The following is a 22,518-nucleotide window of genomic DNA, read 5'->3' as shown; positions in this document are numbered from 1 at the left end:
ACTGGGTTGCTGCTGCGGAATTCCAAAAGGGAATGGCTAAAGAGTGGGTGGTCGGGGACGGTGTGCGACGCTCGTGGAGCGAGCGGGAGCGCGGAGGCGGGATATGGGACTGGCCTAGAGAAGGTAATGGCTAGTCGACACGGGAGGGGGGCAGGTAGCCCCCTAGTGAGGCTGATCACGTGGAACGTGAGAGGCCTGAATGGACCGATAAAAAGGGCCCGAGCGCTCGTGCATTTGAAAGGACTAAGGGCAAACGTGGCTATGCTACAAGAGACGCACCTAAAGGTGGCAGACCAAGTTAGGCTAAAGAAAGGATGGGTGGGAAAGGTGTTCCACTCAGAACTGGACGCAAAGAACAGAGGGGTGGCCATTTTGGTGGGGAAACGGGTAGCATTTGAAGCAAAGAACATCGTAGCAGATAGCGGAGGTAGATATGTAATGGTGAGTGGTAGGCTGGAGGGAATGGAGGTCGTGTTGGTTAATGTGTATGCCCCAAATTGGGACGAAGCGGGATTCATGAGACGGATGCTGGGGCGTATACCGGACCTGGAGGCAGGAAATTTGATTTTAGGAGGGGACTTCAATACAGTGCTGTCCCGGGGCTAGATAGATCCAGCTCAAGGACTGGAAGAAGGCCGGCAGCGGCCAAGGTACTTAAGGGGTTTATGGACCAAATGGGGGGAGTGGATCCATGGCGATTTCTTAGACCTAGGGCTAGGGAGTATTCCTTCTTCTCCCATGTCCATAAAGTGTACTCCCGGATAGATTTTTTTGTTTTAGGAAGGTCGTTTAGGATGGAAGAAGCTGAATACTCAGCCATAGCGGTTTCGGATCATGCCCCACATTGGGTGGACCTGGAAGTAGGAGAGGACAGGGAGCAGAGGACACTCTGGCGATTAGATGTGGGACTGATGGCGGATGAGGGAGTGTGTGCAAGAGTGAGGGGGTGTATAGAGAGATACCTGGAGGTCAATGACAACGGCGAGGTCCCTGTGGGAGTGGTCTGGGAAGCACTAAAAGCGGTGGTCAGAGGAGAGCTGATCTCCATTGGGGCCCACAAAAGGAAAACAGAGGCCAAGGAAAGGGATAGATTACTGGGGGAAATTTTAAGGGTGGACAGGGAATTTGCAGAGACCCCGGAGGAGGAGCTGTACAGGGAGAGGAGGCGACTCCAGACCGAGTTTGACCTTCTGACCACCAGAAAGGCGAAGGTACTGTGGAGGAAGGCACAGGGGAGGAGGTACAAATATGGGGAAAAGGCTAGTCGCCTGTTGGCGCACCAACTGCGAAAGAGGGCAGCAGCGAGGGAGATAGGATGAATTAGGGATGAAGGGGGAGACACTGTGCGAAGGCCAGGAAAGATAAATGAGGTGTTTAAGACCTTTTATGAGGAACTGTATAGGTCTCAACCCCTAGAGGGGGAGGAGGGGATGCGGCAGTTCCTGGACCAATTGAGGTTCCCGAAAGTGGAGGAGCAGGAGGTGGCAGGCCTGGGGGCGCCGATTGAGGTGGACGAGGTTATTAAGGGACTGGGAAGCATGCAAGCAGGGAAGGCTCCGGGGCCGGACGGGTTCCCGGTGGAATACTACAGAAAATATGTGGACTTGTTGGCCCCGTTGATGGCGAGGACGTTCAATGAGGCCAGGGAAGGGGGGACTCTCCCCCCGACGATGTCGGAGGCGACGATATCGCTAATTTTGAAGAGAGACAAAGATCCATTGCAGTGCGGGTCCTATAGACCTATTTCACTATTGAACGTGGACGCCAAGTTTCTGGCAAAGGTGCTGGCATCGAGGATAGAGGACTGTGTCCCGGGGGTGGTGCACGAAGACCAGACAGGGTTCGTAAAAGGGAGACAACTGAATGTTAACGTGCGACGACTATTAGGGGTGATAATGATGCCCCCAGTGGAGGGGGAGGCAGAGATAGTGGCGGCAATGGACGCAGAGAAGGCATTTGATAGGGTGGAGTGGGAGTATTTATGGGAAGTGTTAAGGAGGTTTGGGTTTGGGAACGGGTTTATTCGTTGGGTTAGACTTCTTTATGGGGCACCAATGGCAAGCGTAGTTACAGGTCGACATAGATCGGAGTATTTCCGATTATATAGGGGAACAAGACAGGGATGCCCGCTGTCTCCATTGTTGTTTGCGTTGGCAATTGAACCTCTGGCCATGGCGTTGAGAGACTCCAGGAAATGGAGAGGGGTGATTAGAGGGGGAGAAGAACATCGAGTCTCATTATACGCGGATGACCTATTGTTATACGTGTCAGACCCAGCGGGGGGGGATGATAGAGGTTATGCGAATTTTGAGGAGGTTCGGGGAATTCTCGGGGTATAGGCTAAACATGGGGAAGAGTGAATTATTTGTGATACGTCCAGGGGACCAGAGTAGAGAGATAGAAGGCTTACCGTTAAGGAAAGTGGAAAGAAACTTCCGATACCTGGGGATTCAGATCGCTAGGAGCTGGGGAACCTTGCACAGACTTAATTTGACACGGCTGGTAGAACAAATGGAGGAGGACTTCAAGAGGTGGGACATGCAGCCTTTATCGCTGGCGGGCAGGGTGCAAGCAATTAAGATGATGGTCCTCCCGAGGTTCTTATTTGTATTTCAATGTCTCCCTATATTAATCACCAGGACCTTTTTGAATAAAATAGATAGGAGCATCACGAGCTTTGTGTGGGCAGAGAAAGTTCCGAGAGTAAGGAGGGGGTTCCTTCAGCGTAGTAGGGATAGAGGAGGACTGGCACTACCGAACTTGGGAGATTATTATTGGGCCGCCAATGTGGCAATGATACGTAGATGGATGATGGAGGGGGAGGGAGCGGCGTGGAAAAGACTGGAGAGAAAGTCCTGTAAAGGGACGAGTTTAGAGGCGCTGGTGACGGCACCGCTACCGCTCTCGCCTAAAAAGTATACCACGAACCCGGTGGTGGGGGCAACACTGAACATATGGGGACAGTGGAGGAGACAGAGAGGGGTGTGGGGAGCCCTGGTGGGGTCCCCTATCAGGAACAACCATAGGTTCGCCCCAGGAAGAATGGATGGAGGATTTCAGAGCTGGTACCAGTTGGGAATTAGGAAGGTGGGAGATTTATTTATAGATGGGACTTTTGCGAGCTTGGGAGCATTGGAGGAAAAGTATAAGTTACCCCGGGGAAATTTCTTGAGATATATGCAGGTGAGGGCGTTTACTAGACAACAGGTGAGGGAATTTCCGTTGCTCCCGACACAGGGGATACAGGACAGGGTGCTTTCAGGGGTGTGGGTCGGAGAGGGCAAGGTGTCAGAGATTTACAGAGAGATGAGGGAAGAGGGGGAGGAGTCGGTGGGAGAACTAAAGGGAAAGTGGGAAGAAGAATTAGGGGAGGAGATAGAAGAGGGTATGTGGGCTGATGCCCTAAGCAGGGTAAATTCCTCCTCCTCATGCGCCAGGCTTAGCCTGATTCAATTTAAGGTGCTACATAGAGCACACATAACGGGGGCAAGATTGAGCAGGTTCTTTGGAGTGGAGAACAGATGTGGGAGGTGTGGCGGGAGCCCGGCAAACCACGCACATATGTTTTGGGCGTGCCCGGCACTGGAAGGATATTGGAAGGGAGTGACGGGAGTGATCTCGCAGGTGGTGAATGCCCGGGTCAAACCAAGCTGGGGGTTAGCTCTATTTGGAGTTGCGGATGAGCCGGGAGTGCAGGAGGCGAAAGAGGCCGATGTCGTGGCCTTTGCGTCCCTAGTAGCCCGGCGCAGGATCCTACTTGTGTGGAAAGAGGCGAAACCCCCCCGGACTGGAGGCCTGGCAGGGGCCTAAACGATATGGCGGGGTTTATTAAACTGGAGCAGATAAAGTTTGCCCTGAGAGGATCGGCTCAAGGGTTCACCAGGCGGTGGCAGCCATTTCTCGACTACCTAAGGAACGTTAGAGGGAAGACAGATGACCAGCAGCAGCAACCCAGGGGGAAAGGGGGGGGAGGGGGGAGGGGGGGTTTAGTTTAGGATAAGTCAATAGATAACGGGGTTTTGTTACTTGTGTATTGTTAAAAAGTTCTATTTTGTTATCGTTCCATTTGGTTTGTAAGAGGGAAAAATGTTGTTTCGAAAAAAATTTCAATAAAATATATATTTTTTTAAAAAAGGTTAAGTGGGGTTACTGGGTGTAGGGATAGGGTGGAGGCATGGGCTTGAGTGGGGTGCTCTTTCCGGGGACCGGTGCGGCTCAGTGGGCTGGGTGGCCCACTTCTGCACTGTTAATTCTATGATTCTATGATCCGCATAGAGCAAAACTCTGTGCTCTCTGCCTCCTCTTTCGATGCCATTCCAACCTTTCGCATCTTGCAGAACGATCACCAGGGGGTCGATTGCCAAGGCGAACTAGAGCGGGGACAGTGGGCATTCCTGCCTTGTGCCTCTGTGCAACTGGAAATATTCAGAGCTGGTCGTGTTGGTCCACCTTGGAGGCATTGTACAGGAGTTTCACCCAAGAGGTGAACCCCATCCCCAGCCCAAACCGCTCCACTCCCTCAATGAAGTACTTCCATTAGATTCTGTCGAAGGCCTATTCGGCGTCCAGGGAGACGATCACCTCTGGTGTTCACTATCCCAATGGGGTCATTATTACATTCACCAGCCGCTTGATGTTCGCAGTTAGCTGTCCACCCTTGACAAAGCCCGGCTGGTCCTCTGCGTTCTCCAGTCTCTTAGCCAGGACCTTCACGAGTATCTGCACGTCTACATTGAGCAGCGAAATTAGTTTATATGATCCGCATTCCATCGGGTCTTTGTCTTTTTTGGGTATCAGCGAGATTGTGACCTCTCTTAGCGGTGGAGGCCTGGTGCCCCTCGCTGAAGAATCTGCAAATTTGTCCCATAGGTGTGGGGTCAGGGCTGCTGCGAATTTTTTAGAGAAGTCTGCCAGGAATCCATCGGGTCCACCGGCTCGTCCACCTGCTGCTTGTGGCCTTTTCCGCCACTTCTACCATCCCTTCGGCCCCTTGAGCTCCCGTTCACTGGCATTCAGGTTTGAATCTTTTCTTCTCTCAGTTGCCTTTGAATCTTTAGGCAAAATTCGCCTAAAATGCCTATTTGGTTCTGGTCTGGAGGAGAGCCGCCTGATGTGCGTCCACTCAGCACATTACCATCACCTGAAGTGTGGATCTGGTTCTTAACTATTATTCCAGTTTTCACATTTCATAATCCTCTCAAATTTGAAAGTGCACGTATGCAGAAAGCACACATCGTTCATGTACCAGTTTCACGGATGTGCCACCTTTGCCCATGTCCAGTAAGCAGAAAGGGCATGCCACGTATGCATCAGCTCCATGCATGTGAGTGTACAGAAAGCGCACATCACACAAGCATCGAGTGCTGTGGTGTGCAGAAAGCGTGGTCGACCAGAAACTAGTTCCCAGGCAGTCATGATCGATCTTTTGGGCACCTCTGATATAAATACTCCATTTAATTTTGTAAATGGGTTTACTAAATGGTATCCAAAGAAATTACAAATTAAAGCACATATGCAGAACTCTGTATCAATGCACTGAAAACATTCATAACAATCTTTCCAAATATTCCATGGTCACTGGATAGCTCAACTATTAAAATATTACCTTAATTATCTGCAACTGAACACCTTCGTCGGTTTGTGGTCCTTGAAAACAACCACATATTGTCTCTATGATTCTATCAATTAATTTCTTGCCAGGTGTTGTACTGTCTGGGGCATTACCTGTGAGATGCCCATAGGCAATTAATTTCTACACAAAAGAAGGCAGAGACAAGTTAGCATTAGATCAAAAAGCAATCAAAATCACATTTTACAATTTTGTCTTTTTCTCCATCACATAGATTTGAACAAATTTATAACACATTAATCTATAAAAACTATCCCTAGTTATTGCAATCATGCAGCTGATCTCAGAATGGCACTGCGATAGTTAGAAAACTGCCATTTTAACTGTAAGGTTTATGGTCATGTTTTAGGATCATATCTTTTGCTTGATAAGATGACAATATTTTAGGGTTGTAGCTTCAATTATAGGGTAGATTAAAAGGGTCATGTGGCTTGCATTGGGAGTCTGGCTGACAGTAAGCCTGAATGATTTAATTGTTAGAGATCATTTGAAGACTCGTTTTATTGAGACGGAGATGCAAAGTATTCATACTTGGGGACAATGACAGAAGTTTCCATGTCTACAATGAGTGGACTCGGAGTTTCCCAAAGAGGTGTTATAGATACTAAGTTATAAACAGTTATACTATAAATTATCCATTTACTCATAAACTGAAAGGAAGTTGCGATCATGGATAACCTTTGCAAAGATGACATGTTGCCCATTCCCACGGGAAAGGCGGCAGTGGAAGTCATTTTGGGATTAAGTTACAGGCTTTCCTTTGAACCCAGGAATATCACAGACAGCTGATGCAATTTTGGCTTGGGTATTCGATAACCAACTGAGAAGCAGAGAAGAGCCAGGCAGGTGTGCATCTTAAGCAGAGAAAATGCTGACTATCATTCACTGCACAGAACGTAGGTGGGAACACAAGCTTAGATTGAAGATCAGGAGTTCATGAGGAGTTCAAGGAAGCTGGAAGGTCAGCCTAGATTGGAGCTAGATGAAGAAATCTATAGTGTAACCCTCAGTGAGAGATAGCTCTGGGATTAGAAGTTATCTTGCGAGGAAAGTAAAAAGTAAGCAACTCTTTGGAACTGTAATGCTGTGGACTGTGTGATATGCAATAATAGGGAACCATTTATTTCTGTATTTTACAGTACAAGTTGCCGAGATTGTAACAGTTACCTTTATATGAATTATCTCAATGCCATTCCCAACCTAACAGCAAAATAACTCGGGAAACACCTTTTCATCTATTTCTTCTTCGCTCCCAATGAAAAAGACTCCCGTGTCTCTCAGTGACATCACGGAGGTTGGGAAGTTAGTACAGTGTAGAACTGATGGGGTCAATAACCAAAGGCCAAGGGGCATTTAAGGCAAGGGGCAAGAGGTTTAGAGGGTTGTGAGGAAAAACATTTTCACCCAGAGGGTGGTTGGAATCTGGAACTCACTGCCTGAAAGAGTGGTGAAGGTGGGAACCCTCACAACATTTAAGTAGTATTTAGTGGAACACATGAAAGGCCATAGCATACAAGGCCACAGGCCATGTGCTGGAAAATGGGATTAGATAGGTGCTTGTTGACCGGTGTGGGCACAAAGGGCCTCTTTCCGTGCTGTAAAAAGTCTATGACGTGAAGTCAACTGTATCCAATCACCACTGCAGGGCACAATGCATCGATTCTCCAATATGATGTTTTTCTATAACTCAGTGGCAAGAAACGTATACTCACATAAGCATTATAATACATAGATACATAGAAGATAGGAGCAGGAGGCCTTTTGGACCTTCGAGCCTGCTCCACCATTCATCACGATCATGGCCGATCATCCAACTCAATAGGCTAATCCTGCTTTCTCCCCATAGCCTTTGATCCCATTCTCCCCAAGTGCTATACCCAGCCACCTCTTGAATATATTCAAAGTTTTAGCATCAACTACTTCCTGTGGTAATGAATTCCACACGCTCACCACTCTTTGTGTGAAGAAATGTCTCCTTATCTCTGTCCAAAATGGTTTACCCTGAATCCTCAGACTGTGACCCCTGGTTCTGGACACACCCATCATTGGTAACATCTTCCCTGTATCTACCCTGTCTAGTCCTGTTAAAATTTTATAAGTCTCTATGAGATCCCCTCATTCTTCTGAACTCCAGCGAGAACAATCACAACTTAGGCAACCTCTCCTCATATGACAGTGCCGCCATCCCTGGAATCAGTCTGGTAAACCTTTGCTGCACTCTCCCGAGAGCAAGAACATCCTTCCTCAGAGAAGGAGACCAAAACTGCACATAATACTTCAGGTGTGGCCTCACCAAGGCCCTGTACAATTGCAGCAACACATCCCTGCTTCTATAATCAAAACCTCTTGCAATGAAGGCCAACATACCATTAGACTTCTTTATCACCTGCTGCACCCGCATGCTTACCTTCAGCGATTGGTGCACAAGGACACCCAGGTCCCTCTCCCAATTTACAACCATTCAGGTAGTAAACTTCCTTCCTGTTTTTGCTTCCAAAATGAATAACCTCACACTTATCCAAATTATACTGCATCTGCCATTGATTTACCCACTCGCTCACCCTGTCCAGATCTTGCTGTAGGATCCCCGCATCCCCGTCACAATTCACCCTCCCACCTAATTTGGTATCATCTGCAAACTTTGAGATGTTACATTTTGTAACATTCATCCAAATCATTAACATATATTGTGAATAGTTGGGGTCCCAGCACCAATCCCTGTGGTATCCCACTACTTAGTGCTTATAGGTAAATAAGGTAAATGAGTTGATGGCGCAAATCATCGTGAATGACTATGATTTAGTGGCCATTACTGAAACATGGTTAAAAGATGGTCACGACTGGGAGTTAAATATCCAAGGGTATCAGACTATACGAAAGGATAGAATGGACGGTAAGGGCGGTGGTGTAGCTTTGTTGTTTAAGGATGGCATCCGGGCAATAGTAAGGGATGATATTGGTGCTATGGAGGACAAGGTTGAATCAATTTGGGTGGAAATCAGGAATAGTAAGGCGAAAAGGTCACTGATAGGAGTAGTCTATAGGCCACCAAATAGTAACAGGATGGTAGGGCAGGCAATAAGCAAAGAAATAACGGATGAATGTAGAAATGGTACAGCAGTTATCATGGGAGATTTTAATCTGGATATTGATTGGTTTAACCAGGTTGGTAAAGGCAGCCTTGAGGAGGAGTTTATAGAATGTGCCCGGGATAATTTCCTGGAACAGTATGTAATGAAACCTACAAGGGAACAAGCGGTCCTAGATCTGGTCCTGTGTAATGAGGCAGGATTGATTAATGATCTCATAGTTCGGGATCCTCTTGGAAGGAGCGACCACAATATGATGGAATTTAAAATACAGTTGGAGGATGACAAGGTAAAATCAAACACTAGTGTTTTGTGCTTAAACAAAGGCGATTACAATGGGATGAGAGAAGAACTAGCTAAGGTAGACTGGGAGCAAAGACTTCATGGTGAAGCAGTTGAGGAACAGTGGAGAACCTTCCGAGCGATCTTTCAGTGTTCAGGAAAGGTTCATACCAACAAAAAAGAAAGACGGTAGAAAGGGGAAAAATCGACCGTGGATATCTAAGGAGGTGAGGGAGAGTATCAAATTGAAGGAGAAAACATACAAAGTGGCAAAAATTAGTGGGAGACTAGAGGACTGGGAAGTCTTTAGGGGACAACAGAAAGCTACTAAAAAAGCCATAAAAAAGAGTAAGGTAGACTATGAATGTAAACTGGCTCAGAACATAAAAGCAGATAGTAAAAGCTTCTACAAATATATAAGACAAAAAAGAGTGGCTAAGGTAAATATTGGTCCTTTGGAAGATGAGAAGGGAGATTTAATAATAGGAGACGGGGAAATGGCTGAGGAGCTGAACAGGTTTTTTGGGTCAGTCTTCACAGTGGAGGACACAAATAACATGCCAGTGACTGATGGAAATAAGGATATGATAGGTGAGGACCTTGAGATGATTGTAATCACTAAGGAGGCAGTATTGGGCAAGCTAATGGGGCTAAAGGTAGACAAGTCTCCTGGCCCTGATGGGATGCATCCCAGAGTGTTAAAAGAGATGGCTAGGGAAATTGTAAACGCACTAGTGATAATTTATCAAAATTCATTAGACTCTGGGGTGGTCCCAGAGGATTGGAAAGTAGCAAACGTGACACCACTGTTTAAAAAAGGAGGTCGGCAGAAAGCGGGTAATTATAGGCCGGTAAGCTTAACTTCGGTTGTAGGGGAAATGCTGGAATCTATCATTAAGGAGGAAATAGCGGGGCACCTGGAGGGAAATTGTCCCATTGGGCAGACGCAGCACGGGTTCACAAAGGGTAGGTCGTGGCTGACTAATTTGGTAGAATTTTTTGAGGACGTTACCAGTGCAGTAGATAACGGGGAGCCAATGGATGTGGTATATCTGGATTTCCAGAAAGCTTTTGACAAGGTGCCTCACAAAAGGTTGCTGCATAAACTAAAGATGCATGGCATTGAGGGTAAAGTGGTAGCATGGGTAGAGGATTGGTTAACTAACAGAAAGCAGAGAGTGGGGATAAATGGGTGTTTCTCTGGCTGGCAACCTGTAACTAGTGGGGTCCCTCAAGGATCAGTGTTGGGCCCGCAGTTGTTCACAATTTACATAGACGATTTGGAGTTGGGGACCAAGTGCAACGTGTCAAAGTTTGCAGACGACACTAAGATGAGTGGTAAAGCAAAAAGGGCAGAGGATACCGGAAGTCTGCAGCAGGATTTGGATAGGTTAGGTGAATGGGCTAGGGTCTGGCAGATGGAATTCAATGTTGCCAAGTGTGAGGCTATCCATTTTGGGAGGAATAACAGCAGAATGGATTATTATTTAAACGGTAAGATGTTAAAACATGCTGCTGTGCAGAGGGACCTGGGTGTGCTGGTGCACGAGTCGCAAAAAATTGGTGTGCAGGTGCAACAGGTGATTAAGAAGGCTAATCGAGTTTTGTCTTTCATTGCTAGAGGGATGGAGTTCAAGACTAGGGAGGTTATGCTGCAATTGTATAGGGTGTTGGTGAGGCCGCATCTGGAGTAGTGTGTTCAGTTTTGGTCTCCTTACCTGAGAAAGAACATATTGGCACTGGAGGGAGTGCAGAGGAGATTCACTAGGTTGATCCCAGAGTTGAGGGGATTAGATTATGACGAGAGGTTGAGTAGACTGGGACTGTACTCATTGGAGTTTAGAAGGATGCGGGGGGATCTTATTGAGACATATAAAATTATGAAGGGAATAGATGGGATAGATGCAGGCAGGTTGTTTCCACTGGTCGGGGAAAGCAGAACTAGGGGGCATAGCCTCAAAATAAGGGGAGGTATATTTAGGACGGAGTGTAGGAGGAACGTCTTCACCCAAAGGGTTGTGAATCTCTGGAATTCCTTGCCCAGTGAAGCAGTTGAGGCTCCTTCTTTAAACGTTTTTAAGAAAAAGATAGATGTCTTTCTAAAGAATAAAGGGATTCGGGGATATGGTGTACAGGCCGGAGAGTGGAGCTGAGTCCACAAAGATCAGCCATGATCTCATTAAATGGCGGAGCAGGCTCGAGGGGCCAGATGGCCTACTCCTGTTCCTAGTTCTTATGTTCTTATTAATCCATTAATCCCTACTCTGTGTTTCCTCTCTGCCAACCAGTTTTCTGTCCACCTCAATACATTTCCCCCAATCCCATGCGCTTTAATTTTGCACATTAATCTCTTATGCTGGACTTTGTCAAACGCCTTCTGAAAGTCCAAACATAACACATCGACTGACTTTCCCCTTGTCGACTGTACTGGTTATCTCTTCAAAGAATTCCAACAGATTTGTCAAGCATGATTTTCCCTTCATAAATCCATGCTGAATCTGACTGATCCTGCCACTGCTTTCTAAATGTTCCGCTGTAAAGTCCTTGATAATGGATTCAAGCATTTTCCCCACGACCGATGTTAGGCTTACTGGCGTACATTTCCCTGCTTTCTCTCTACCTCCCTTTTTGAATATCGGAGAGACGTGAGCTACCCTCCAATCTGCAGGGACAGTTCCAGACTCTATAGAATCCCGGATGATGACCACCAATGCATCCACTATTTCCAGAGCCACCTCCTTAAACACTCTGGGATGCAGATTCTCAGGCCCTGGGGATTCATCTGCCTTCAATCCCATCAGTTTTCCCAGCACCATTTCTCTACTAATGTTGATCTCCCTCAGTTCTTCTCTCTCACTAAACCTTTCATTCTCCAACATTTCTGGATCTGATTTGTGTCCTCATTTGTGAAGACAAAACCAAAGTATGTATTCGATTGCTCAGCCATTTCTTTGTCCCTTATTATGCATTCCCCTGTTTCTGTCTGTAGGGGGCCTACATTTCTCTTTACCAATCTCTTTCTCATAATGCAACAATATCAATCTTTGTATCAATCTTTATAATCACAGCTTTTTCAACTATTGGGAAAAGTAGTTTCTAAACCTTGAAGCAAGCAATATGAAGGTTACAGAGATAAGGAGCAGCATATCCACAGAAGTATTTAAACATCAGAGTGTGAACTTTGAAGTATTGGGAGAACCAGGTCCTCAATGCAGGTCAGTGACTACAAGGGTGATTGGTAAGCAGGACTTTATGCATGTTAGAATTGGGCAGCAGAGTTTTGGGTGAACAGACATTTGTGGAGGATGGCAGGTTAACTCGGGAGAATAATGGAATAACGGAGTCCACTGAGTATTTTGGTACCAGATGGGCAGAGTTCGATTAAGGTTTGGGCAACCAAAGGGCTGAAATAGAGCAGAAGCAGGCAATGTTATAGCACTGGACGTCTTTATGATGTAGATGGCATGGGGCTGAAAGCTCTGCTCGGGGTCAATACAACATTGAGGTTCTAAAGCACTTGGTACAACCTAAGACAATAGGTCTGTAGAAGGATAGAATTGATGGTTACGGTATGGAGTGTGTGGTGGAGTCCAGGTCAAAGACTTAAGGATTGTTTATGTGCAGGCAATGCTGAAATTCTAAATAATTATCTAAGTTGTATCCTAATTCAACAACAGAAAATGGCATTTTGTGTGCGTGCATTGTGATGAATGTAGGACATTTTTATGTCGGTTGTATTATGTATATTTGATGCAGTATTGTTATTAAAAGCCTGGGTTAAGATATATGTATATCTGTTGCAGTAATGTTATTAAATAACCTGGGTTAAGGTAGCCAGTCTGAGAGTCTGATAAGGCTAAGGTTAAGTATTGTAAAAATGAAAATGATTCATTCCAACCATGTATTTGTTGACCAAAATGGGGTTAATGGAACATTGTGGATTTTGGAAGGTTCCCTGGGATGTAGATAATTAAAGGAATTGTGTTTAGACTTAGCTAAGCTGGACATGGGACCTCATGGGATAGACATGATGTAATCAAAGGAAGGAGTCAGGTCTGTAGCGAGCAGTTCAGCAGTCGGATTTTTCAGTCTGACAAGCACAGTAGGATTTCCAGGTTTTGCCTAAAAGGGTGGGTCACTCCTTTTCTGAAAATAAATCTCCACACAATAGTAGCAAGTATCCTAGTTTGCTAACTTTATTTATAAATGGCTCTTGACCTATATTGGGCTTTGTTTAATCGGAGATAGAAATGGTGTAAGTTAGTAGTTAAAATGTTTCCGTTTATTTTCAGACTTGTTTAATTTTTTCTGCGATGTGAATGTGTTTAATCCTGTGTTAACGATAAAGTTTGTTTTAAGATAAAAATCCCGATTTGCCAGTAGAATCACTCCTGAAGCGAAGTATCCTTTCCTCTCAGTTTTACAAATTCAAAATTGTTGGGGTCTCGTTGGGTTTCCTAACATAAATTAGGGTCTGGTCTGGTACCATAACAGTATATATATTATACATATATATATATATATATATATGTATAATATATATATACATATTAAATAACTATCCATTAAACTAAATTCTCAGCTTCTGTTTAATACATCATATCTGCATCAAATGTCAGGATAATCTTAAATTGCTACTTTTATGTCTTTTATCCCTTTATCAACATATATTTCAGTGTGCCAACAGTTGCAGTTTCAATATTAGTTACCAGCATTTTTTCCAAAACATATCTTCATGGAAATCTGATCAATGCAAAATCAGGAGAGCGCGCGGCAGCAGAGGGAGAACGCGCGGCAGAGGGTCAGGGGTATCGTGGAACGGCTGCAGGACATTCTGGAGGGGGAATGTGAACAGCCAGCTATCGTGGTGCATGTAGGCACCAATGATATAATATAGGTAAAAAATGTGATGAGGTCCACCAAGCTGAATTTAGGGAGTTAAGAGTTAAACTAAAAGGTAGGGTGTCAAAAGGTAGTAATCTCTGGATTGCTACCAGTGCCACATGCTAGCCAGAGTATGAATGTCAGGATAGATAAGATGAATACGTGGCTTGAAAGATGGTGCAAGAGGGTTGGATTCAAATTCCTGGGACATTGGAACCGGATCTGGGAGAGGTGGGACCAGTACAAACCGGACAGTCTCCACCTGGGCAAGACTGAAACCAATGACCATGGGGAAGTATTTGCTAGTGCTGTTGGGGAGGGTTTTAACTAATGTGGCAGGGGGATGGTAACCGATGCAGGAAGTCAGAGGGAAGTAAAGTAAGGACAGAAACAAAAGGATGTAAAGGGAAAAGTGAAAGGCAGAGAAACTAAAGTCAAAAATCAAAAAGGGCCACAGTACAGAGTATGGAGATTGTGGAGAACTCAATGAATAGGTCCAGTAAGGCTAAGAGAAATAAAATACAGGGGGTGTGCACAAAACATGAACGGACATCTGGTCTGAGAAAGCAGGGCGGAGAGCACAGGAAGTCTAGATTAAACTACATTTATTTCAATGCAAGAGGCCTGATGGGCAAGGCAGATAAACTCAGGGCATGGATGGGTACACGGGATTGGGATATTACAGCTATTACTGAAATATGGCTAAGGGAAGGGCAGGACTGGCAGCTCATAGGAAAGATAGAACAGGAGATAAGAGAGGAGGGATAGTTGCGTTTTTGATTAGGGAGAATATCACAATAGTACTGAGAGGGGATATATCTGAGGGTTCACACACGGTGTCTATATGGGTAGAACTGAAAAATAAGACAGGAGAGATCACTATGATAGGATTGTACGACAGGCCCCCAAATAGTCAGCGGGAAATTGAGGTGCAAAGGATATTACAATTAGCTGCAAGAAAAAGGGTGGCAATAGACTGGTAAGCTCGAGGAAATACTTGTTAGGAAGGAAGATGTGTTGGGCATTTTGAAACTGACAGGATATATCCAAGGATTCTATGGGAAGCAAGAGATGAAATTGCAGAGCCGTTGGCAATGATCTTTTCGTCCTCACTGTCAACAGGGGTGGTACCAGGGGATTGGAGAGTGGCGAATGTCGTGCCCCTATTCAAAAAAGGGAATAGGGATAACCCTGGGAATTACAGGCCAGTTAGTCTTACTTCGGTGGTAGGCAAAGTAATGGAAAGGGTACTGAAGGATAGGATTTCTGAGCATCTGGAAAGACACTGCTTGATTAGGGATAGTCAGCACGGATTTGTGAGGGGTAGGTCTTGCCTTACAAGTCTTATTGAATTCTTTGAGGAGGTGACCAAGCATGTGGATGAAGGTAAAGCAGTGGATGTAGTGTACATGGATTTTAGTAAGGCATTTGATAAGGTTCCCCATGGTAGGCTTATGAAAGTAAGGAGGCATGGGATAGTGGGAAATTTGGCCAGTTGGATAACGAACTGGCTAACCGATAGAAGTCAGAGAGTGGTGGTGGATGACAAATATTCAGCCTGGATCCCAGTTACCAGTGGCGTACCGCAGGGATCAGTTCTGGGTCCTCTGCTGTTTGTGATTTTCATTAATGACTTGGATGAGGGAGTTGAAGGGTGGGTCAGTAAATTTGCAGACGATACGAAAATTGGTGGAGTTGTGGATAGTGAGGAGGGCTGTTGTCAGCTGCAAAGAGACATAGATAGGATGCAGAGCTGGGCTGAGAAGTGGCAGATGGAGTTTAACCCTGAAAAGTGTGAAGTTGTCCATTTTGGAAGGACAAATATGAATGCGGAATACAGGGTTAACGGTAGGGTTCTTTGGCAATGTGAAGGAGCAGAGAGATCTTGGGGTGTATGTTCATACATCTTTGAAAGTTGCCACTCAAGTGGATAGAGCTGTGAAGAAGGCCTATGGTGTGCTAGCGTTCATTAACAGAGGGATTGAATTTAAGAGCCGTGAGGTCATGTTGCAGCTGTACAAAACCTTGGTACGTCCACATTTTGAGTACTGTGTACAGTTCTGGTCGCCTAATTTTAGGAAGTATGTGGAAGCTTTGGAAAAGGTGCAAAGGAGATTTACCAGGATGTTGCCTGGAATGGAAAGTAGGTCTTACGAGGAAAGGTTGAGGGTGCTAGGCCTTTTCTCATTAGAACGGAGAAGGATGAGGGGGCGACTTGATAGAGGTTTATAAGATGATCAGGGGAATAGATAGAGTAGACAGTCAGAGACTTTTTCCCCGGGTGGAACAAACCATTACAAGGGGACATAAATTTAAGGAATGGTGGAAGATATTGGGGGGATGTCAGAGGTAGGTTCTTTACCCAGAGAGTTGTGGGGGCATGGAATGCACTGCCTGTGAAAGTCGTTGAGTCGGAAACATTAGGGACCTTCAAGCAGCTATTGCATAGGTACATGGATTACGGTAAAATTATATAGTGTAGATTTATTTGTTCTTAAGGGCAGCACGGTAGCATTGTGGATAGCACAATTGCTTCACAGCTCTAGGGTCCCAGGTTCGATTCTGGCTTGGATCACTGTCTGTGCGGAATCTGCACATCCTCCCCGTGTGTGCGTGGGTTTCCTCCGGTGCTCCGGTTTCCTCCCACAGTCCAAAGATGTGCAGGTTAGGTGGATTGGCCATGATAAATTGCCCTTAGTGTCCAAAATTGCCCATAGTGTTGGGTGAGGTTACTGGGTTATGGGGATAGGCTGGAGGTGTTGACCATGGGTAGGGTGCTCTTTCCAAGAGCCTTTGCAGACTCGATGGGCTGAATGACCTCCTTCTGCACTGTAAATTCTATGATAATCTATGATTAATCTAGGACAAAGGTTCGGCACAGCATTTTTCTATGTTCTATGTTCTAGTTGGGGGCTTTAACTTTCCCAACACTAACTGGGACAGCCATAGCATTAGGGACTTGGATGGAGAGAACTTTGTTGAGTGTATTCAGGAGGAATTTCTCATTCAGTATGTGTCTGGCCCAACTAAAGAGGGACAAAACTTGACCTCCTCTTGGGAAATAAGGAGAGGCAGGTGACAGAAGTGTTAGTGAAGGATTACTTTGGGACCAGTGACTATAATTCCATTAGTTTTAAGATAGCAATGGAGAATGATAGGTCCAATAGTTAAAATTCTAAATTGGGGCAAGGCCAATTTTGGTGGTATTAGACAGGAACGTCCAAAAGTTGATTGGGGGAAATCGTTTCTCGACCTTTTGGCTAAGGTCAAGTGTAATATCTGTTGGCTAAGATGAGCGTTGGATCAGGTGTAATGCCTGGATCTGGTATGTCTCTCTTGTGGAGACCATGAATTGGGTTCAATTTGAATTGGGTTTTGGAGCAGGCAAGGAGCTGGATTAGGGGTTTGCCCCTGTCCACACTCTGACTTTGTAACTCTGATCAAGTAATTTAAAAAAACATTTTTTTTTAAAAATCAACTTTTAAGTTGATTCAGGGAGTCTGTTGGCAGCAAAGGAACAGCTGGTAAGTGGGAGGCTTTCAAAAGTGTGTTAACCAGGGCTCAGGGTAAGCACATTCTTTTTAGAGTGAAGAGCAAGGCTGGTAGAAGTAGGGAACCTGGGATTGAGGCCCTGGTCAAAACGGAGGAGGCATATGACATGCATAGGCAGCTGGGATCAAGTGGATCCCTTGAAGAGGAGAGGTTGTCGGTGTACAGTTAAGAGAGAAATCAGGAGGGCAAAAAGGAGACACGAGATTGCTTTGGCAGATAAGGCAAAGGAGAATCCAGAGCTTTTACAAATACATAAAGGGCAAAAGGGTAACTTGAGAATGAGTAGGGCCTCTTAAGGATCGACAAGATCAGCTATTGAGTGTCTGGAACGAGCTGCCAGAGGCAGTAGTAGAGGCGGGTACATTTTGTCTTTTAAAAAGCATTTAGACAGTTATATGGGTAAGATAGGGAGCGATATGGGCCAAATGCGCGCATTGGGACTACTTAGAGGTAAAAACTGGGCAGCATGGACAAGTTGAGTCGAACAGCCTGTTTCCATGCTGTAAACCTCTATGACTCTATGACAGAGAGAGGGAAAGGTGGCGCGAGAGAGGGAGAGGCCCGCGGGAGAGGGGACGGGAGAGAGGGAGAGGGGACGGGAGAGAGGGAGAGGGGGCGGGAGAGAGGGAGAGGGGGCGGGAGAGAGGGAGAGGGGGCGGGAGAGAGGGAGAGGGGGGGCGTGAGAGAAGGAGTGGGGGGGCGGAAGAGAGGGAGTGGGGGGGCGGAAGAGAGGGAGTGGGGGGGCGGAAGAGAGGGAGTGGGGGGGGGCGGGAGAGAGGGAGTGGGGCGGGAGAGAGGGAGAGGAGGGGCGTGAGAGAGGGAGAGGGGGGCGTGAGCGAGGGAGAGGGGGGCGTGAGAGAGGGACGTGAGAGAGGGAGAGGGGGGCGTGAGAGAGGGAGCGTGAGAGAGGGGGCGTGAGAGAGGGAGCGTGAGAGAGGGAGCGTGAGAGAGGGAGCGTGAGAGAGGGAGAGGGGGCCGTGAGAGAGGGAGAGGGGGCCGTGAGAGAGGGAGAGGGGGGCGTGAGAGGGAGAGGGGGGCGTGAGAGGGAGAGGGGGGCGTGAGAGAGGGAGAGGGGGGCGTGAGAGGGGGAGAGGGGGGCGTGAGAGGGGGAGAGGGGGGCGTGAGAGGGGGAGAGGGGGGCGTGAGAGGGGGAGAGGGGGGCGTGAGAGGGGGAGAGGGGGGCGTGAGAGGGGGAGAGGGGGGCGTGAGAGGGGGAGAGGGGGGCGTGAGAGGGGGAGAGGGGGGCGTGAGAGGGGGAGAGGGGGGCGTGAGAGGGGGAGAGGGGGGCGTGAGAGGGGGAGAGGGGGGCGTGAGAGGGGGAGAGGGGGCGTCAGAGGGGGAGAGGGGGCGTCAGAGGGGGAGAGGGGGCGTCAGAGGGGGAGAGGGGGGCGTCAGAGGGGGAGAGGGGGGCGTCAGAGGGGGAGAGGGGGGCGTCAGAGGGGGAGAGGGGGGCGTCAGAGGGGGAGAGGGGGGCGTCAGAGGGGGAGAGGGGGGCGTGAGAGGGGGGCGTGAGAGAGGGAGAGGGGGGCGTGAGAGAGGGAGAGGGGGGCGTGAGAGAGGGAGAGGGGGGCGTGAGAGAGGGAGAGGGGGGCGTGAGAGAGGGAGAGGGGGGCGTGAGAGAGGGAGAGGGGGGCGTGAGAGAGGGAGAGGGGGGCGTGAGAGAGGGAGAGGGGGGCGTGAGAGAGGGAGAGGGGGCGTGAGAGAGGGAGAGGGGGCGTGAGAGAGGGAGAGGGGGCGTGAGAGAGGGAGAGGGGGGCGTGAGAGAGGGAGAGGGGGGCGTGAGAGAGGGAGAGGGGGGCGTGAGAGAGGGAGAGGGGGGCGTGAGAGAGGGGCGTGAGAGAGGGAGAGGGGGCGTGAGAGAGGGCGTGAGAGAGGGAGAGGGGGGCGTGGGAGAGGGGGGCGTGAGAGAGGGAGGGGGCGGCAGAGAGGGAGGCGGGGGCGGCAGAGAGGGGGAGGGGGGCGGCAGAGAGGGGGGCGGCAGAGAGGGAGAGGGGGGCGGCAGAGAGGGAGCGGCAGAGAGGGAGAGGGGGCGGCAGAGAGGGAGAGGGGGGCGGCAGAGAGGGAGAGGGGGGGGCGGGAGAGAGGGAGTGGGGGGCAGGAGAGAGGGAGAGGGGGGCGTGAGAGAGGGAGAGGGGGGCGTGAGAGAGGGAGAGGGGGGCGTGAGAGAGGGAGAGGGGGCGTGAGAGAGGGAGGGGGGGGCTTGAGAGAGGGCGAGGGGGGCTTGAGAGAGGGCGAGGGGGGCTTGAGAGAGGGCGAGGGGGGCTTGAGAGAGGGAGAGGGGGGCGAGAGAGGGGGAGAGGGGGGCGTGAGAGAGGGAGAGGGGGGCGTGAGAGAGGGAGAGGGGGGCGTGAGAGAGGGAGAGGGGGGGCGTGAGAGAGGGAGAGGGGGGCGCCAGAGAGGGAGAGAGAGTGGCAGAGTGGGAGAGCGAGTGGCAGAGAGGGAGAGGGGGGCGGCAGAGAGGGAGAGGGGGCGGGAGAGAGGGAGAGGGAGGCGGGAGAGAGGGAGCGGGAGAGAGGGAGGGGGGGGCAGGAGAGAGGGAGAGGGGGTGGGAGAGAGGGAGAGGGGTCTGCGAGAGGCAGAGAGAGAGGCAAAGAGAGAGAGCGACAGAGAGCGGCAGAGAGAGAGCGACAGAGAGCGGCAGAGAGCGGCAGAGAGAGAGCGGCAGAGAGAGAGCGGCAGAGAGGGGCAGAGCGAGAGCGGCAGAGGGGCAGAGCGAGAGCGGCAGAGAGGGGCAGAGCGAGAGCGGCAGAGAGGGGCAGAGCGAGAGCGGCAGAGGGGCAGAGCGAGAGCGGCAGAGGGGCAGAGCGAGAGCGGCAGAGGGGCAGAGCGAGAGCGGCAGAGGGGCAGAGCGAGAGCGGCAGAGGGGCAGAGCGAGAGCGGCAGAGGGGCAGAGCGAGAGCGGCAGAGGGGCAGAGCGAGCGGCAGAGGGGGAGAGCGAGCGGCAGAGGGGGAGAGCGAGCGGCAGAGGGGGAGAGCGAGCGGCAGAGGGGGAGAGCGAGCGGCAGAGGGGGAGAGCGAGCGGCAGAGGGGGAGAGCGAGCGGCAGAGGGGGAGAGCGAGCGGCAGAGGGGGAGAGCGAGCGGCAGAGGGGGAGAGCGAGCGGCAGAGGGGGAGAGCGAGCGGCAGAGGGGGAGAGCGAGCGGCAGAGGGGGAGAGCGAGCGGCAGAGGGGGAGAGCGAGCGGCAGAGGGGGAGAGCGAGTGGCAGAGGTGGAGAGCGAGTGGCAGAGGGGGAGAGCGAGTGGCAGAGGGGGAGAGCGAGTGGCAGAGGGGGAGAGCGAGTGGCAGAGGGGGAGTGCGAGTGCCAGAGGGGGAGAGCGAGTGCCAGAGGGGGAGAGCGAGTGGCAGAGGAGGAGAGCGAGTGGCAGAGGGGGAGAGCGAGTGGCAGAGGGGGAGAGCGAGTGGCAGAGGGGGAGAGCGAGGGGGAGAGGGGGAGAGGGGGAGAGCGAGTGGCAGAGGGGGAGAGCGAGTGGCAGAGGGGGAGAGCGAGTGGCAGAGGGGGAGAGCGAGTGGCAGAGGTGGAGAGCAAGTGGCAGAGGTGGAGAGCGAGTGGCAGAGGTGGAGAGCGAGTGGCAGAGGTGGAGAGCGAGTGGCAGAGGGGGAGAGCGAGTGGCAGAGGGGGAGAGCGAGTGGCAGAGGGGGGAGCGAGTGGCAGAGGGGGAGAGCGAGTGGCAGAGGGAGCAAGTGGTACATCTTGCTGTGCAAGTCAACATTCTCTGCAAACCTTCAGCTAAACGTAAAGTTACACACTTGCAACATACTGGACAAAACCCAAGCTGCATAAATATTCACTCTATGAAACAAATTCATGCTAAAATTCTAAATTCTGGTTCCGAGAAAGAGATGAAGGTTTGCATTGAGAGGTAGTAATGTTTTGCGAGTAATTATACACGAGGAGTACATTTACCTGCATTGTACGCAAGCATTTTTTGAACTAAAATTAGCACCTGTGACTAGTCAGCGATTTCTAGTGGACAACACTGAAAGGGTGTCAACCAAGCCACACTTCTTTATAGGTTTACAATGCAATTTAAATTGCATTGAACAAAAGCTTAATTTCAAAAGACAATACTTACACAGTCTCCTTAAAAGCACATGTAAAAAAAATGAACTTATTTACATTTCAGACACAAATGGGGTATTACAAACCTGTAAACAGTCAAGTGATGTGCTGACTATGCGGGGACATTTCGACTGGCATGCCAACTCAAAAGGGAGAAAATACTTGTCTGCTTCAATAAAGTTTGCCTTGGATTTGACAGGCGGCAAGGTCCCAGAAACAGCCTTAGCTTCTGCATGGGGAGGACTGAATAAAACACAAATATTATTCATATACAACATTTGTTTTTAAGAAATGACAGCAAAGATTATCACAATGTAATATTTATTAGTGCCCAAAATACTTCATTACATTGCAGCTTTCCAAAAAAAAATTTACAGAAGTTACTTCAAAAATCTGGTGGTCTCAAAAACTTTTACTGTACATCTGGCTTTCCTTCCAGGCTTACTTTTACTAAATTTTCCTCTGCAGAAAGAAAGAAAATAAAACAAATTGAAAGGATGAGAACTAAGTTGCAACATAAAGCCTATTGGAATTATCCTAATGGACACTGTGATACCATTTATTTTAGCTTTTACTAAAAGGGGAAAGTAAATAAACGCTTGAAAGAGGACAATTAATCAAATTATCACCAGACATCAAAAACAACATTCAGCATCTGGAAACTTGAATTAAAACATTAAAATACACAGCAATGGAAATGATAGATGCAACTACTTTTGCAGTGCAATTTAATGGATTTATCTGAACAATAACAATTAGGAAGAGAATTACAATTACATGTTTGATGTATTAAATGTTCATAATATTTCTGACATAAAGCCTAGCACTGAATGGTCAATAGTCCTCAATGTTATGGTGGTCTAAAAGTGATTCATTTTGAAGGAAGAATGAGGAGATGCAATATAAATTAAGATACAATATTGAAGAGGGTGCTGGAAAGAGAAACCGGAGGATGTATGGGCATAAATCTTTGAACTTGACAGAACAAGTTGTGAAAGCCATTAGAAATGTTTATAGGATCA

The 22,518-nt window shown here is 48.5% G+C and overlaps 1 protein-coding gene across 4 annotated transcripts in view; it reads right to left on the bottom strand.

The window, feature by feature from the left end:
• arfgef1 (ADP-ribosylation factor guanine nucleotide-exchange factor 1 (brefeldin A-inhibited)) overlaps positions 1 to 22,518 on the bottom strand; it is a 362,892-nt gene that overhangs the window by 241,796 nt on the left and 98,578 nt on the right. For all 4 annotated transcript variants that reach the window (XM_072467619.1, XM_072467620.1, XM_072467621.1 and 1 more), the window contains exons 3-4: positions 21,583 to 21,739; positions 5,606 to 5,752 (exon numbers count right to left, since the gene is read on the bottom strand). In XM_072467619.1, the coding sequence (XP_072323720.1) occupies positions 5,606 to 5,752; positions 21,583 to 21,739 (304 nt within the window). The remainder of the gene's footprint in view (positions 1 to 5,605; positions 5,753 to 21,582; positions 21,740 to 22,518) is intronic.

Source organism: Scyliorhinus torazame, chromosome 11 (assembly GCF_047496885.1).
Source record: "Scyliorhinus torazame isolate Kashiwa2021f chromosome 11, sScyTor2.1, whole genome shotgun sequence".
NCBI classification, from domain to species: Eukaryota; Metazoa; Chordata; class Chondrichthyes; order Carcharhiniformes; family Scyliorhinidae; genus Scyliorhinus; species Scyliorhinus torazame.
Note: the sequence above shows the minus strand (reverse complement) of the source record. Positions and strands in the feature narration are given on the sequence as shown.